The sequence below is a fragment of the Monodelphis domestica genome, chromosome 2, assembly GCF_027887165.1.
Source record: "Monodelphis domestica isolate mMonDom1 chromosome 2, mMonDom1.pri, whole genome shotgun sequence".
NCBI lineage: Eukaryota > Metazoa > Chordata > Mammalia > Didelphimorphia > Didelphidae > Monodelphis > Monodelphis domestica.
Window position 1 is genome coordinate 508,196,394 of NC_077228.1, and position 17,092 is coordinate 508,213,485.

At 56.4% G+C, this 17,092-nt stretch overlaps 1 protein-coding gene across 2 annotated transcripts; it reads right to left on the reverse strand.

Moving 5' to 3' along the window:
• Nucleotides 1–2: 2 nt before the first annotated feature.
• CORO6 (coronin 6) lies at nt 3–16,813 on the reverse strand. 2 transcript variants are annotated; one of them, XM_007485716.3, is made up of 11 exons: nt 16,065–16,813; nt 13,754–13,953; nt 10,141–10,263; nt 9,171–9,300; nt 8,771–8,952; nt 5,342–5,461; nt 4,241–4,345; nt 3,386–3,531; nt 2,709–2,766; nt 1,651–1,881; nt 3–1,156 (listed from the first exon to the last, which is right to left on the reverse strand). In XM_007485716.3, the coding sequence occupies exons 2-11, from the start codon at nt 13,949–13,951 to the stop codon at nt 1,028–1,030; spliced, it is 1,422 nt and encodes a 473-aa protein (XP_007485778.1). In that variant the 5' UTR covers nt 13,952–13,953; nt 16,065–16,813; the 3' UTR covers nt 3–1,027. The 2 variants fall into 2 exon arrangements, with proteins under 2 accessions (XP_007485778.1, XP_007485777.1); XM_007485715.3 differs by having other exon boundaries at nt 3–1,159; nt 16,065–16,794.
• Nucleotides 16,814–17,092: the final 279 nt, after the last annotated feature.

Here is a 17,092-nt window from a genome sequence, read left to right on the forward strand (position 1 = left end):
GCTGAGTATTTAATAAAATATTTAATTCTTCAATCCTCCACAATCTCCTTTTTAAAGAGCAGAACCCATGATGGGGAACAGGCACAAAGAGGAACAAGGGAGAGTGTGGAAAATCTGCTCCATTCCAAGCCAAACCTTTCCACCTAGCCTGTAAGGATGGTGGTGGGGGACAGCCTTCACACACCAGGACAGAAGCCTAAATGCTCTTGGGGAAATGGGTGGGGTGAGAGAGATGGAAGAGGAGATGGTATCTACTTGGCCCTTTCCAGTGGTTTTCTCTACATGCCCAACCTGGGGAGAACTCTCCCACAATCCCTTACGCCCTTCTGTGATGGAGTAGAAAGTCTCTGCCCTCTTTAACTTCCTACACTAACTTTTGGGCAAAGCATTCCCCCAGGGCTGGGTTAAGGAGAAATCTCTCACCACCCAGGTCTCTTGACCCTGAGGGTCCAAACCCTCTAATCCCTGTGGCAGCTGGGGAGAGAAAGGAAGGAGAGCGCCTAGGGCAGAAGGGGCCATTCACCAGTAACCTGTTTCCCAAAGGGGTGCCCTGATCCCTTGTCTTCCCTGCCCTGCCCATGTCCTAGGGGTTAGCCTAAAAATTCCACTCTCGACACTACTGGCCCCCCACAATCCTGCTTCTGCCCTCAGTTCACATCCCAGGTCTTCCCCAGAACAACGGAAGTTCTTGGAAGGCAGGGATGGTTTCATTTTTGTCTTTTCTGCTCCGCACACGTTGGAGTTGAATGAGTGAATGCTAACCACAACCCTCTCCCCCCCCCCCTCTCTGGACACACAAAGTTGGGGGCCGGCCGATGCCCCACTGAGAGGGGTTGAGCTCCTCTCTCAGAAATGAAACCCCACGTTCTAGCTGGGGACAGCGTTCTATTCTCCATCTTCTCTGGTGGGTGGAGTCCCCTGGGTTGAGTTCATGCCAACCCACCCCTAGCCCAGGCTCTCCCCTCCCATCCTGGGGTCAGAAGAAGGGAGGTGGGAGCAGGAGATGGGGACTGGGGTGGGGGCAGTGCTAATCAGTGCCATCAACAAACTCGCAAAGCATGTTCTCCAAGGCTGTGATGCGCTCTTCCTGAGCTTGGACCCTCTCCCGGAGGGACTTCATTTCCTCCAGCAACGTCTCCAGGGTCTGCTGCTGCTGCTGCTGAGGGGAAGGCAACAAGGAGATGTCAGAAAGACCTCTTCCCTCCTAAGGTGAGGGTCCAGGGGAAGGCAGGAAGTGATCTTGGGGGCACTGAATATGAGTTTGGCAGGAAAGTTACCCAAGTGGCCCTCAGGACCAAAGCTCTAGTCTTAGAAGGGACCGGCGTGGTCCTCTGACCCAAGTCCTTCTTCCATCTCTTTTGCAGAGAAGAACCTGAGGCTCAGACAGGTGAAGGGACCTGCCCAGCATCACACCGGGAGTCAGAAGTGTGATTTAAATGAGGGGAAATGGTTTAGGCTTGAAGCAGGATTTGAACTCAGGACTTCTGATACCAAAGCCAGTGTTCTTCCTACTGCTCCATGCTATCTCTTTAGACACCTCAGTCAATCCCCTCTACTTTTTTAAAAATTAGGGGAGAAACTGAGGCTCAGTCAGAAGCTCAGGGTGAGGATGGAGCAGTCAGGGTCCTGCTGGCATGGGACCAAGCTCACCGAGAAGGAGGCATCACTGGCTGACTGGCTGCGTCGAGGACCAGTTGGCGGCCGGACATCCAGAATGTTGCGCTTGGTGACCCGAAGTTCTCGGCTCTTGGGGGGCACGTAGCCGTCCCTCAGGGAGATCAGTATGGGGTCTGCATCCTGGCCTGCCAGCCATTCATCTGCCTCCAGGGATGGCTCCGGGCCTGGCGTGTCAGGGTACAGATCATCCTGGAACAGATCTGACTGCACAGGATGGGGGAAAGAGGGTGGTGAGCCTCCTACATATGCCCATGCCCAGATGAGATGCCCTCCCCTTTGACCAAGTCCTTCCTGTCCCACAGTGTGTGCTGCTCTATTCAGTGTTCGGAAGCTCCTGATTCATAGTACCAGGGACAGCGATGAGGACCGGCATCTGATTTCATCAGCAGAGGAACTCCCAGATGAGGAGCTCCCTCTGCCAATGCATGTTGCCACCTTTCTCTGTATTTAGTATCCAAGAGGTGCCCAGTGCCTTCCCCAGATCACCCAGTCATTCAAGTGGCGCTCAGAGTCTGCTCTTATGAACTTCAAAGCAGCCAAGGAGCTACCCACAAGGCACTCGCTGCCCCTCTGAACCCCAGTTCAGAAAACACCATATAGTGGCTTACATCAGGGGTGCTTCACCTTTATTTGTCACAGCCCCCATGGAGAGTCTACAGAACCCTCTGGACCCCTTCTCAGAATCATGATTTTAAAAATAATGGTTTCTTCAAGTCCATAGTCAATTTCAATGAGCTATTAGTGGAAAACAGATAAGGAGTTTGGGGTCCGATTCAAGCTCATAGTCCCCCTTAAATTTATCCCAAGGAATCCAAGCATCCCTGTCTTGGAGAGTTGTCTGGGACACCGAGTGATTTTCCCAAGGTGACCTAGTTCTTATAATATTTACACCATGCTTAAATATTTAAGAGCATTGTGAAATAAGCAGCATGGAAATGATTACTTTGGATGAATGAGTAAACTGAGGCACAGAGAGGCAAGTGCCTGAATCCCCTCTCCCCGGGTTCAGGCAGGTCCACAAAATCCCTCACCTTTCGGGGTACAGTCATGATGATGGGCTCGCATTTCCTTTCATGCAGCTTATAGAATCTGGAGGATGGGGAAGGGTGAAGTATCACCAGATCTAGAAAGCCTTCACCCCCCCACCCCAGCTACCCTTCTCCCAGCTCAGCTTCCATATGGAGCTAGCCCAGAAAGGGAGAGATCCTCCTTCCCCCACCTTCCACAGGAGAAAGAGGCATTCTCTAGCACCCAAGCACCTGGAGAGCAAGGAGGGTGTCATTTTTGGTCTTTATATCCCTGGCGCCCTAGTGCAATGCCTGACACATAGTATGTGCTTAATAAATGTTGACAGATATACATATTTAGATTGAGGAGGGACCTAAGCTTGTCTAGTCCAATACCTTATCCCCATTAAAAAACAACACTGGTAAGGACTAGGCAATGGGGATCAAGTGACTTGCCCAGGGTCATATAGCTAGAAGTTTCTGAGGTCAAATTTGAACTTAGGACCTCCCATCTCTAGGTCTGGCTCTCAACCCACTGAGCCATCTAGCTATTCCCCTCATCTCCATTTTTATAAATGAGGAATCCAATAGGTCCTGAGTCCACATCCAAGACTTCATTGACCCATGATGTGTGTGTGTGTATGATTATCTCTTTCAGGCTGGGCATCCTGGGGATGGAGAGGAAGGGGGAAAGGGCTGACCTGGCAATTTCACACTTGCTGACATCCAGGCCCCTCTTGGGCATGAAACCCATGCCTCGCTGGGGCTCCTTGCTGCTGAAGGTGTTCAGGTAGTGGACAAAGGGGGGCTCGTCTGTGATCTCAAAGTACCGGATGCTGCTGTCTCCCTGTAAAGCCCACCTCAGATCAGGGACTGAGCTCTTTCCACCGGGCTGCCCCCTTTTCAGGAGCATGACTATTCCTACCTTGATGCCCAGAAGTCTCAGGCTGTCCTCCTCCCATTCTTTCCCTGCTGGTCGGATAAGGTCCTAGGTCTAGCATCCCACCTTCTCATTGCCCCAGGGAAGCAGGAGGACCTGTCCAAGGTCAGGCTCATGACAAGTAGCAGCATTAAAACAGCTCAACAAGTCCTCGGGGTCCAAATGCCCTGCTGCCTCCTCTATCCTCTGGGAAGTACTTTGACTTGGGGAGATTCCTGAGACTGATGCCCCTGCAGGGAATCTCGTCATGGGGGTCCTAGGGTCATTCTGGGGCCAGAGCTGGAGAGCCATTGGATCTAACCCATTTTACAAAGGAAGAAGTCAAGACACAGAGACAGGTAGTGAGTGACTCACTCAAGCCCACACTGCCAATATGTCTGCTCTCAATAGAATGTAAGCTCCTGGAGGACAGGGATTGTTGTTTTTGTCTTGGCACCCTCTGGGTCCAGCACGTTGCCCAGCATACAGTGGGCACTTAGCTCGGTGCTCATTCATTGATTGAAGATTAAATGGCATGGCCCAAGCTGTCCCGACTCCTTGCCCAGTTGTCTTCTTTCCATCACCCCAAAACACCCCTTTTCAGTCCCCCAATCTCTCCTTGCCCTCAGGTCCTCACCTTGCCACACAGGTAGACTATGCCGGAGTCGGGGTCATAGAAGGGAAGCAGGACCCCATTGCTGGTGTCCATCTCCTGGAGGGCCATGGGTTCCTCAAAGTTGTTCTGGGTGGAGCACAGGGGGCGTGACCAGCCCTGCCCTACCTCCCTGGACCACCTGCTCATGCTTGGGCATCAGCACCCCTGCCCCATGGGAACTTGGGAGTATCCCAGAATTCCAGGAGTTCTCAGCTGCATGGTTCCCAGTGACCACCAGAGGTCAGTGCCAAGCTCGCAGGACCAAAGTGCCACTCACTCCCCAAACCCTGTGCCCAGAGCATGCTGGGTGATTGATTAGGGGCTAAAGCTGGAAAGCCTCTTAAGAGCCAACTAGACCAATCTCTCCATTTTTGCAGAGGAGAAAATAGGCTCAGCCAAGGGGGAAAGGACCTACCCCAGGTCACACAGCAGGGTGAGGCTGGGCTTATACTTCCTGGCCAGCTGGGAACCCATGCTCCCCATTCTGGTTCCCCGCTCCCCAAGTTTCCAGAAGAGAGCTTAGGATGCAGGGAGTGATGTTTGGGCAGGGGAGTCCCCCTCCAGCGCCCTCTGAGCTGGAGCAGTCTTCCCACCAACTCTAAGCATCACACCCCTCTGCCCCCTTGTCCCATGCAGACACAGCATCACGCCACCCCCTGGGGACTTGGCATCGCCAGGCAGGTGGAGCCTGAAGGAGGGCTGGATCACACAGAGCCCTCATAGGACCTGGGGGTTGAGGTGGAGGGAAATCAAGGAGGGGCAGCTCCCCTCCTCCCCTCTCCTAGGGTGAGGAGCCCATCAGGGCCCTCAGAGGCCATCTAGTCCAACTCTCCATTTTACGGGGAGGGAAACTGAGGCCTGGAGAATCTAAGTGACTTATAGGATTACCATGGTCTAATGAGAAAGGCCTTCAGAAGCTGGTGAGTGGGATCTGAACTCAGGGCCTCTGACTCAAAATCCAGCTCTTAGGTGTCTTGGTGGGTGTGTATCTGGGGCCCCCAGAGCCCCAGGAGGGGAAGGTGTGCCTGACCCCCAAGATGCCCAGTCCCTGGGGCACACACCCCATGCCACCAGCTGCGTTACCGGGTCCCACAGGCCCAGCTCACGCTGGCTCATGCGGGTAAATCCCGTGGTGAAGATGTGGCCTTGGCGTGTGAAGACGGCCCGCATGGGCCTCATCCCTTCATGGGCAGCAAACCTTTCCTGGGGGGGGGAGCAAAATGGGGGTGGGAGCAGGGAAGGGGGAGGGAGACAGGAGCACAGTGTTATCCAGCTTACCACCCTGGAGGGGAGGGAGGACCCTGAGGCCTTGGAAGGATGTGGGGGGTGGGGAAGAGGGTCAGCGGTGGCGGCAGCTCCTAATTCCGGCAGGCTCCAAGCGTTCCCCCAGGGGCAGGTCCCTCTGGCAGGAGATCACTCAGGATCCTCCCCAGGAGCAGATTTAGAGGGGGACCGCTGGACCCGATGCCCCTCCTGCTCATCCGAGGGCCCCCTGCCTTGGCACTGTCCTTTCTGCCCTGCTATCCCCCAACATGGCCCCCAGGTTCCCCCTGAAGCCAGGGCTCGGAAGCCTCTTCTCCTTATCCTACCAGGTCCCACAGTGCAAGCTGCCGCTCACTCATCCTGCTGAAGCCGGTGCTCAGCAGCTTCCCGTCGGCGGTGAAGATGGCCCGCATCGGGCGGGCACCCTCGTGAGGCCGGGCTCGCTCCTGCTCGCAGGGTTAGGGGGTTAGAGCAGCCCACCTTCCCGGCCCCCCGGCAGCCCCCCAACCTCCACGTCTGCCCCGACACTCCCCCTCCAAGCCCGGGGACCCGTGGATCATGGACACACGCGTAGGAGCAAACACAAAGATGTGGCCCCTGTAATGTGACGCATGGATGTGCATGGCCAAGCACAGATGCACACTGATGGTAAGGGCTAATGCATGAGGCCAGCGACCCAGGCACCTCCCCAGCCTCCCCCGTCAGGAGGCAAAGCAGGCTGGAGTTGGGGGATTGATTAATATGGGCTTAAACATTTTACGAGGTTTGCAAAACCCTTGACATTCATGACCTCATTTGAGCCTCACAACAGCCCTGCAGGCTGGGGGCAGCATACATCACCCCCACTTTACAGATGACAAAAGTATTCCCCCAGCAATGTTAAGGGTCTGACAGCTGAGTGCCAAAGGCAGGATTTGAACCCATGTCTCTTGACTCAGGTCCAGCTAGGATGATCTCACCCCAGGCTGGTCTGGGGGATGAGGGAGCCAGGAGAGGAGCAGCTTGGAAAGGGAGGCTACATCCCCCTTCCCGTACAGGGCTCCCAATATGCTTCCATGGTCCTTTCCCAGCCTCTGCGGAGGCTGGGGTGTTGTCAGGTCAGGGAGGAGGGCTCTCCTGGGGTTCTGGCCTCACTCTTTGGATGCTGGTGGTAGGATGGAGCTTCCCACTCCCACTCCCGACCTCCTAATCCCTGCTTCTTGGGTCCAGCCTCTGACCTAGAATCCCCTGTGAGGGTAGGGAGCAGAGGAGGGGAGAAGGGAAAGAGCTGGGAAAAGGCTGAGATAGTCAGGAGAAGGCTGTGACGGGGCAGGGTGCCAAGGGGCCGACAGGCCGGACAACAGGGGAACTGAGACCTGGGGACCAGGGGTTAGGTGCCAGGTAGCTCAGAGCACCAGAGGTTGACTACTAGGGAAACAGAAGACTTGGCTGGCTATTAAAGGATGGGAGACTCAGGGAATGGGCACCAAAGGGCCCAGAGAACCACTGGTTCTAGATTGGGTTCTAGGAAAGCCAGGGAGCTAGAAAGTCAGGGGGCTGGATGCCAGGGGGCAGAGAGACTGGGCACAGAGTCATAAGGGGACTAGAGGGTTAGAGGATCGGGGAGCCATGGGGCTGGATGCCAGGGGGCAGAGAGACTGGGCACAGAGTTGTAAGGGACTAGAGGGTTAGAGGATCAGGGAGCCATGGGGCTGGATGCCAGGGGGCAGAGAGACTGGGCACATAGGGGACTAGAGGGTTAGATGATCAGGGAGCCATGGGGCTGGATGCCAGGGGGCAGAGAGACTGGGCACATAGTTGTAAGGGGACTAGAGGATCAGGGAGCCATGGGGCTGGATGCCAGGGGGCAGAGAGACTGGGCACATAGTTGTAAGGGGACTAGAGGGTTAGAGGATCGGGGAGCCATGGGGCTGGATGCCAGGGGGCAGAGGGCAGGGGGCAGAGAGACTGGGCACATAGTTGTAAGGGGACTAGAGGATCAGGGAGCCATGGGGCTGGGGACAGGGGGCAGAGAGACTGGGCACATAGTTGTAAGGGGACTAGAGGGTTAGAGGATCAGGGAGCCATGGGGCTGGATGCCAGGGGGCAGAGAGACTGGGCACATAGTTGTAAGGGGACTAGAGGGTTAGAGGATCGGGGAGCCATGGGGCTGGATGCCAGGGGGCAGAGAGACTGGGCACATAGTTGTAAGGGGACTAGAGGATCAGGGAGCCATGGGGCTGGGGACAGGGGGCAGAGAGACTGGGCACATAGTTGTAAGGGGACTAGAGGGTTAGAGGATCGGGGAGCCATGGGGCTGGATGCCAGGGGGCAGAGAGACTGGGCACATAGTTGTAAGGGGACTAGAGGATCAGGGAGCCATGGGGCTGGGGACAGGGGGCAGAGGGCAGGGGGCAGAGAGACTGGGCACATAGTTGTAAGGGACTAGAGGGTTAGAGGATCATGTTGCCCAAGGGGCTGGGGACAGGGGGCAGAGAGCTACGATCACGACTCTGGACGCTTACAGAATGGTTCACGGTTTACGAGGTCTCTAGCCCAGCTGGGCACACTTACAGATGGTGACTGTCCAGGGGAACATAACTATCAGGCTGTGGGGCCAGGATGGGGCTCCCAGGGCTTTGGAACTCCAGGTGCAGCCGTTTTCCTATTACCCTTTCCCTCCCGGCCTCCTTGTCTAGGGCATCTTGGGGCTGGGGCATGGGCAGGAGAGGGAGCTAGGGGTCAGGGCGGTAAGACAATTGCAGTCAGCTGGATGGAGAGATGGGGAAGAGGCTGGGAGGGTCAGAGGAAGGAGAGATCAGAATCTGGGCGTCACGGGAGTCAGAGAGCTGGGAGTTAGGGGAGCGAGGGCCAGGGCAACACAGGGCTGGGATGGTCAAAGGTCTGAGGGTGCCCGTGCTGGGAGTGGAAGGAGCGGGCGGTGTGCCAGATCAGAAATCTGGTGGGTCAGGGGCTGCGTCTTAGGGAAGTCAGAGGCCTGGATGCTATAGGAGAAGACGGATGGGGGGGTCAGGGTGCTGGGGGATACAGGGGATGGGGGTGCTGGGGGAGTCAGAAGATGGGGAGCCTGGAGGCTAAAAGAGAAGAGAGCTGGGGGTCAGGACCCTGTGTGCAAGGGATCAGTCCTGGCACCTGGGGGGTCAGTGACGTGGGGAGGCAAGAAGGTTGGGGTCTAGGGAACTAGGTGCTGAGGGTTGGGAGCCTGGGAAGGGGTCAGAGGGTCCTAGACAAGGGAACTGTCTAACTCACCGCCACCACCTGGCCCTTTCGGGGGTCGATGACTCTCAGGGTCTTGTCCTTGCATGTGGTACTGAGCAGGCTCCCGTTGGTGTTCCAGCAGACGCTGTGGATGACGTCGGGGTGCATGTCATCCAGGCTCAACAACATCTCCCCTGTTCCCACATTCCAGATGATGATAACATTGTCCCCTCCTGCCCAAGAGGAGCCACAGCTGTCACCAACAAGGGCATGGCAGGGGCCAGGGTTGGGGGGACGACCCATTGGGGCACTGGGGTCAGAGGGTGATGGCTGGCTGACTTGCCCCCTCCCAGGACTCTGGGCCACTCTCCTCCCGCCTCTCTGGCCCTGCCTGGAACAGGAAGTGATCCCCTGCCCCTCTGGAGGGCTCCTCCGAGGCAGGTCATCATACCCGCGCTGAGCAGGACGTTTCGGGCTGTGGGGTGCCAGGAGAGGATGCCCACACGCTTGGAGTGGCCCTCCAGCGTGACGATGGGCTCCGTGATGTTCCGGACTGGCGTGTAGTCTGGGATCTGCCATACCTGGGGGAGAGCAGAGAGGACGGCTAAGCGAACTCCCCAATAGGCTCTGGCCACACAAGGGCAGGCAGGGGGCAAAGGATCACAGGCTCCCTTAGAAGTCATCTAGTCCAACTCCCTCATCCCCCGAGTCACACAGGTAATGACTACTTAGGAACAAAACCAATTCTATATCGTTAAAATAATGAATAAAGTAGTTAACATTAATATAGCACTTTGGGGGAGTCCTCTGTACCCCCAGCACCCTGACCCCCCAAAATGGGAGGGAAAAGTACTTTATACCCAGGAGCATATTTGTTCCTCACAGCATCCTTGTGATTATTGTTAGCCCATTTCACAGATGAGAGCATTGGCTGAGAGTCACCCAGTTTGGTGTCCGAGGCAAGACTTGAACCTCCTTTTTTGGGGGGGGGGCTTTGATTGCAGCACAGAGACCCTTCCCTTAACCATCCATGGCCCCCTGGGCTGTTTACTTCCTGCTTCCATCTGTCCCTTTGAAATTCTAGACCAGGAGGGGCTAGCCAGGGCCAGCCAGGAGTGGAGAGAGAACAGCCTGGATCCCAGCGGAGGCAGGTGTCTTCCCCTGAGTCACCTCCCTTCTAACTCTTCCGCTTGGTTCCAGTTACCCTGTGCTCCCCCCCCCCCCAATCCTTCCCCACCCCCACTCCTATGGCTGTGGATATAATTAGTGCTGACTGGTGCACCCTGGGAGGAGGAGGGCTCCAGGACCAACACCAGGCAATAGGGCTCAAAATAGCTCCTGAGCTGTGCCGGGGGCTCCAGGACCCAGCGCCTCGCTTCCTCCCCTGCCTCTTTGGGGTGAGACGGGCACGGCCCTCCTACCATGATAGTGGTGTCCTCGGAGGCACTGGCGATCACGCTGTCATTGTGGGGGCACCAGTCAATGTCCAGCACGGGAGCCGTGTGCCCATTGACCGTCGGGTGGTTCTTGTCCACACGTCCTGTCTGGGGAGGTCAAAGAGCCAGTTTGGAGACGTCCATGCCCCCCTCCTGCCCTTCCTCCAGGAGTCCGACTGTGGGGCCAGCTCAAGTGCCCCCCCAACAGAACTCTATTCATCTAATGGCTCCCCCTTTACGTGGCAAGCTTCTTGAGGGCAGGGCGCTTCTATTTGTGTCCAAGTATCTCCACCACTTAGCACAGTGCCTGGCACAAAGAAGGCATTTCATAGATGCTGAGTGACGGATAGTGTGAGAAAATATCGATTTGTTCTTCTTTTACCCTTACCTTCTATCTTAGAATCGGTACTGTTTATCTGTTCCAAGGCAGAAGAGTGGTAAGAGCTCAGCAGCGGGAGTTAAGTGACTTGCCCAGGGTCACACAGCTATGAAATGTCTGAGGCCAAATTCGAACCCAGGATCTCCCATCTCTAGTCCTGGTTCTCAATCCACTGAGCCCCCTCAGTGCCCCCAGATAGGATCTATTTTGATTCTTCCTCTGTCCTCCATCCTCCAGGAAACTGACTCCAAAGAACCATCCCTCCCTTCTGTCATCTCACCTTCAGAGATGGGATTTTGAGGTCACAACCAGCTTCCCTTCTTCAAATCACAAGGGAGTTTGCTCCCTGTCTTTTTTCTTTCCACCTTGTTTATTTTTGTAAGAGAATAATCCTATAAAACCCCAACCCCACATAAACAAGTGAAAAATCACATGCTTTCATTTCCTCCAGTTCTTTCTCTGGAGGGGGAGAGCATTCTCTGCATAGGTCCCCCAGACTTGTGCTGCTGAGACTAGTTAGCTCCCTTTTGGTGCTGATCTCCCTTCCTCCCTCCTGGTTTGGGTCTCAGGACCTTTCCCATCATAGGAAAAAAAGGAATCCTCGCTAGTCCTAGCTGTAAGGGACCATCTTGTCCAATTCATTTTATAGAGCAGGAAACAGATCCTGAGAAGGTAATGATTTTGCCGGGGTTCACATCGCTCACTGATAATAGCTAGCATTTCTATAGTGCTTGAAGGGTTGCAAAATGCTTTACCCACACGTGTTCCTCAAAACAAGCCTGGGTTGTATGTATTATTACCCCTATTTTATAGATAAGTAAACTGAGGCTGAGAGAGGCAATGGCTATTTAGCTACTGTGGGAGGTGGGATTTGGACTGTCTTCCTGACTCCAAGCCAAGCTTTCTGTTCCACCTTATTAATGACAATCAAGATCAGAACTCCTGTCTGTCCCTGGACATTCTTTTACATTGAACCCTAGGTCTGTGTTGACGAACCTATGGCACTCATGGGGGAGTATCCAGAGGGGACCGTTCCCTTCCCCCTTTCCATGCAAGCATGAGGACATTTCTCACATGACCAGCAGTCCAATGGGAGTGCTTTCTCCCTCCCCTGCTGGGGTAAGGCAGGGGGCTCACATTTGGCATGAGGGTTGTGGTTTGGGCACTTTGTCTCTAAAAGTTTCACCATCACTGCCCTAGGTAATCTGGGCAGAGTGGGTAGGATTCTGGAGCTTGGATGAGAGCCAGGGATTAGAAGCAGCTGTGTTCTAGAAACTCCTTAAAGGGAGCATAGAATTTCAAGTCTGAAGGGACCTCAGAGATCCAACCCCCTTTGCTTTACAGAGGAGGGAAACTGAGGCTCAGGGAGGCAAGTGACTTTCCCAAGTGGCAGAGATGGGATTGTGACTCCAAATTCAGGGTCCTTTCTGCTTCACACTTGACCTGCAATTTCACAAGCATAAGCAGGTGTAGAGGGGTCCTATGCCTGGCACCAGTACCAGGACAGGGGTGAGGGGCTCCTCATCTGGGGCTGGGACTCTGTCAAGGGAGGGAAGGGGAAGTCAGAGGTAGTGCCCTGTGGGTATAGTGAGGAGCAGAGAAAGGCAGATGCCTTGCTTGGGCGGTACATTGGTGCAGGGACATACTGTGCATTGCCCAATGGAAACCTGAGCCTTGGCCCTGGACAGCCAGTGACTCCATTGTCCACATGTGAGTCAGTGGTTATTGTAAGGTCTTTGCATCTTCCCCTTCTCTGCCTCCCCCAACAACTGTGGTCTGTCCTCCTCCTCCTCCTTCTCCCCCCAAGTGGACAGGGCTGGAATCAGGGCAAGGACATGCCCTTGGGGAGCTGAGTCTCAGCCTGGCAGGGTGGGGGCGGGGGCTAGGACTGGCCACAGTCCTTCCTCAAGGCCCCTGGACTACTTAGTGAAAGCAGAATCCCAAGGAAGGGGAGTGCCCCAAAGGAGAAGTTCTGGGCTCTTACCCCTAGGCTATAGGAGATGCCCTGGCTTGGGGTGAGGGTCTTGCCCTGGCAAATGGGGAGGGATTTGGGATTCCAGTCCTGGTCACTGGCAGAGGCTGCCTTCTCACTCTGACTGTGAGGGAGCCAGAGACATTTCTGTGATCTTCCTCTGTACCTGCTCCCCAGGATACTAATTTCCTTCGGGCCACTACAGGGTGCCATGCACAGCCTCAGGTCCCTCCTGGTCCCCTCCCTCCCCTCCCTGAAAAACAGTTTCCCCAGCCACAGTGATTGTTCTGGGTCCTACTTCATGGGCCAATTTCCGATGGTAAAGGGCAGCCAGGATTGCCTGAGTTTTGACTCTCCAGGGAAGCCCTCCACTGGCCCAGGGTCCTGCTTCTTCCTGTTGAATCCCTGAGTGAGAACAGGAAGCCAGAGGCAGCCAGATCATCTCAAGAACAGCCCCTGCCTTCTCAGAGCTGCTCCAGCCAGCGTGATTCTTGATTCCTGGAGATGGGAAGCACCCATGGGAGCACCCCCTATCATTCCCTCCAGCCCTGAGATCTCAGCCTGGGTGGGGTGGGGTGGGAGTCACCCAGGGAGCTGGATTTGGTTTGGCATTAAGTCCATCCATCCCCTTGAAGTGAATGCCACTGACGGGACAAAGGACCAGGAAGATGAAGGCTGTCAGACTCCAGCAGGGACTTCTGCTGAGTGAGGACATGAGGGTGTCCCATTCCTATGAAGAGCAGGAAGCTACCCAAACCATCTAACTGGACATAGCTTAGTCTGTGTTCTAGAGCTAGGGTACTGGACAGTCAGGTTCTAGAGCTGCCTCTGCTGTACACTGATCGGGACAAGTCAGTGCCCTGCGCTGGGAGAGGGAACTTTCCATCCTGGGGCTGGTGGAAGGGCCCCGGAATAATGCCACACAGCTAGGCAATGGCAGAACTGGGATCTGAGTTCGGGTTTCCTAACTCTGAATCTGGTGCTCTCTCTACAGCCTCCATGGGTCTTCCTCTTTACAGAGGGGGAAACTGAGGCTCAGGGAGGGGAAGTGACTCTCCCTAAGTCATCCCATGATCCGGTTAAATGGCAGAGGTGGGGTTTTGGGGGGACTAAGCAGTCTCACGGAGATTGGCTCTCAGAGCATCTCGGCATCTTTCCTGGAGGCAGAACAATCTGCGCTTCCCGATGCCGTTCTTCACGCCCCGCCCCCCCCCCCGGCCCCTCCCCGCGGACTCGGACCCCCTCACCTTAGCCAAGGGCAGCACGATGAAGGCTCCGCCCCCTCCAGCCTCTACGATGATGGCCAGGAATTTGGGGTTGACGGCGCAGAAGGAGCTGTCCCAGGTGACCTTGGACACTCGGATGTCCTCGTAGGTCTGCTCGGCTTTCCCAGCCTGGCCGAACACGTGGCGGAATTTGCTTTGCCGGACGACTCGCCGGCTCATGGCTGGAAGGGGTGGGGGATGGGGGTGGGAGAGAAGATTGGGGGAGGGGCCCTGCTCCCCCTCTGAGCAGGAGGGATGGGGCATTGAAGAGAAGGCAGGAAATGAGAGCCGCGGGGCGGAGGACGCGCCCAGGGAGGGTGGCCAGGTTCGGCTGAGTGCGGCCCCCCGAGGGCTCGAAAGGATTTCCGGCCCACGGTGCTGACCACTAATGCAAACTGGGCCTTTTCAAGTGGGAGCAAGGGGGTCTGAGTTCCAGCCCCATGAACAGACTCTGGAACCATGTCCCTCGCTTTCCCGTGCCTCAGTTTCTCCTCGCTGACATGTGCGGGAAGCTCACCGACTACTGTGAAGGAGGAGGTTGGGTAGAACGTTGGGAACTTCCTGGAAAGGGCTGTCTTTGTGGAGATGTTCCTCCCTCCCTCCTGAAGGTTATATTTCTTCTTTTCTTTAGAAACCCTCACCTCCCAGTTTAGAATTCGTGCCAAGTATGGATTCCAAGGCAGAGGAGCGGTAAGGGCTAGGCAATGGGGGTTAAGTGACTTGCCCAGGGTCACACAGCTAGGAAGTGTCTGAGACTGGATTTGAACCCAGGACCTCCCATCTCTGGACCCGACTCTCTGTCTAATGAGCCACCCAGCTGGCCAGCCGAAGTTATATGTCGAGAGGCCACACACTCCTTTGATTCAGAGGGCGGAGGAGAGGAAGGGGAGAGGCACCAGCTACCATGCCAGTCTCCGACTTAGGGTTCAAGCCTGGGGTGAGGTTTGGAGCTTCAGTCCTGAGGCTCTGGCTCCCTTCAGGTCATCCACTTCATCCTGGAAACTAGTGGCCTGTCCTTGTCCTACAGATCTTTTCCCAGGAGATCCTAATAACGTTCTTTCTGATATCTAACCTAAAACCTTCCTGCTTTAGCGAAGCCCTTTTTCTCTCAAGGAAATATGGACCTCAACAGATTCTGACTCTCCAGCCAGCCCTGTGTAAATAGCTGGAAAAGACTCCTCCTCAGTCTAACTCATTTTATAGACCAAGATGGGGAGGCCCAGGTAGGGAATAAGTGACTTATCCAAGGTCACAAAGATCTGAAGCAGGAGTCAGTTCATTTCTCTATACCACTCTAAATTCCCATCCCTTCCAACCTTTCCCAACATCTTTCTACACTAATACCAATTTCAAACCAAATCAAACCAAACCCTTACTTTCTTAGTGCAACTCCAAGACAGAAGGGCAAGGGTTAGGCAGGCAGGGTTAAGTGACTTACCCTGGGTCACACAGCTAGGAATACCAACTCTTAAAAACCGCTTCTGGCGGTATGACCTTGGGCAAGTCACTTACCTCCTCTGGACTTGTTTCCTCAACCATAAAATGAGAGGGCTGGTCTAATGGGCTCTGAGATCCTGCCCTTCTTTTATGAATCCCATTCGTCCTTCTTTTCTTTTTATTCCTTCCTCCCTGCTCCTTCCAAAGTCTCCAAACCTCCCTCACAAGACAGAACCTCTTCCCGTAGTTCCCAGCCCCCTAGCCTTACTCCTTCTTAGGATCCTAGGAATCATCTTGATCAACCCCTTCGTTTTACAGCTGAGGAAACTGAGGCCCAGGGATGGGAAGTGACTTGCCCAAGGTCACATAGAGTGTTAAGGGAGGCAACAGAGCTGGGATTCCGTCTCAGATTCTTTGACTCTAGAGCCGGTCTGGTTCCTGCGTTCCCAAGCTGCCACCCTCCTTGGGGCCAAGCTACCGCCTCGGGTCCCACCGGACTCGATCTCATCAAGTACCTCCAGGCTGCGGATAAAGGGGCTGCGAGGACCCTGAGCCTCTCCCATCCTGAGGCGGGGTGAGCAGGGACAAGAGGCGGCGCACCCGCTCATCTCCTGCCACCCCCCTTCCAGGGATCTGCAGGGACGGCCCGGGGTGGGGATTCCCTGCTCCCCCTTCCCCGCCCGCCCGCGGTGGGTCCAGGCACTCAGCCCCTGCCCTGCGGGCCTGTTTCCGAAGGGTTCAGGGCCCCGGCCGTGGTCCCAATATAGGCCCGGGCTCCTGGCGGGAGTGGGGGGTGGGGCAGAGTCCGGGCCGCGGGCCCCGGCGGGGGCTGGGACTGGGGGCCGGGCTGCAGTACCTGGTGCCGGGAGGGAGGGGAGTCCCCTCGCCGCGGCGGCTCTTCTGCAGTCGGAATTTGAGCGAAGCCGCGGGTTCAAGGCTCAGAGTGTCCGGGCGTTGGTCTGCACGGGCTCCGAGGGGTCCCGGCTCTCGTCTGCGGGCCAGGGCTGCTCCGCTGCAGTGTCAGCTGCCGCTGCCATCAACCTGCCAGGGCGGAGCCGAAGCTCCGGGCCGGGGCGGGGCGGGCCGGCCCCCTCCCAAACCTGGCCCTGGCCCAGGGCCCTGGCGGGAAAGCGGGTTGCTCCTCCTGTTCCCAACTCGTTCAACTTTTTCCTTGGTCAGGCAGGGAAACTGAGGCACGGACTCGGTCAGGCCTTCCACTACTCCCAGGGACCTGAGACTCCTCGATAAGGGGAGACAAAGAGCCCCGGGGACCTATGAGTAGGCTGTGAGAGGCCAGGGGAGCCCCGGTTGCCGGCCGGGCGGCAGGGGCAGAGGGAGATCAAGGGCACCCCCCACCGCCGCATTCCAGCTCCAGTCGCGCTCCCGATTTAGCTCTGCGGGGCGGGGCCGGGCCGGGCCAGGGGGGGCGGAACAGCTAGTGGGTCGTAGAGGGGGAGGGGCAGGCGGCAGAGAGGGCGGGGCCCATTCACCTTAATCACTCCCTCCATTCGGACCCTCCCCAATCTCCATCCCGCCGCCACGCCACAGCGCAGCTAAAGAGGAGCCGGGCCGCAGCTCCTGGCCGCAGGCTGGTGGGCTCTCCAGTCCCCGCCCCCAGGAGAGCGCTGGGGCTGCTGGAGAGCGAGGGGGGGGCGCCTCGAAGGGGATGGGCGGCGGGGCTGGAGAAGCTGCCTCGGACTGATTTCATCTACCCCCGGATGCCCAGGTTTCCCACAGGACCTCAGGCTTTGGGAGCGGGGAACAAGTCCTTGGCTGGGACGGGGGCGCCGCGTTGGGGCTTCCCCTTGAACTTCTGGGACTGAATTCTTGGTAGCCCCGTCTCCCAGCCCCCGTCCGGGTACCCAACGGACAATCAACGACTGT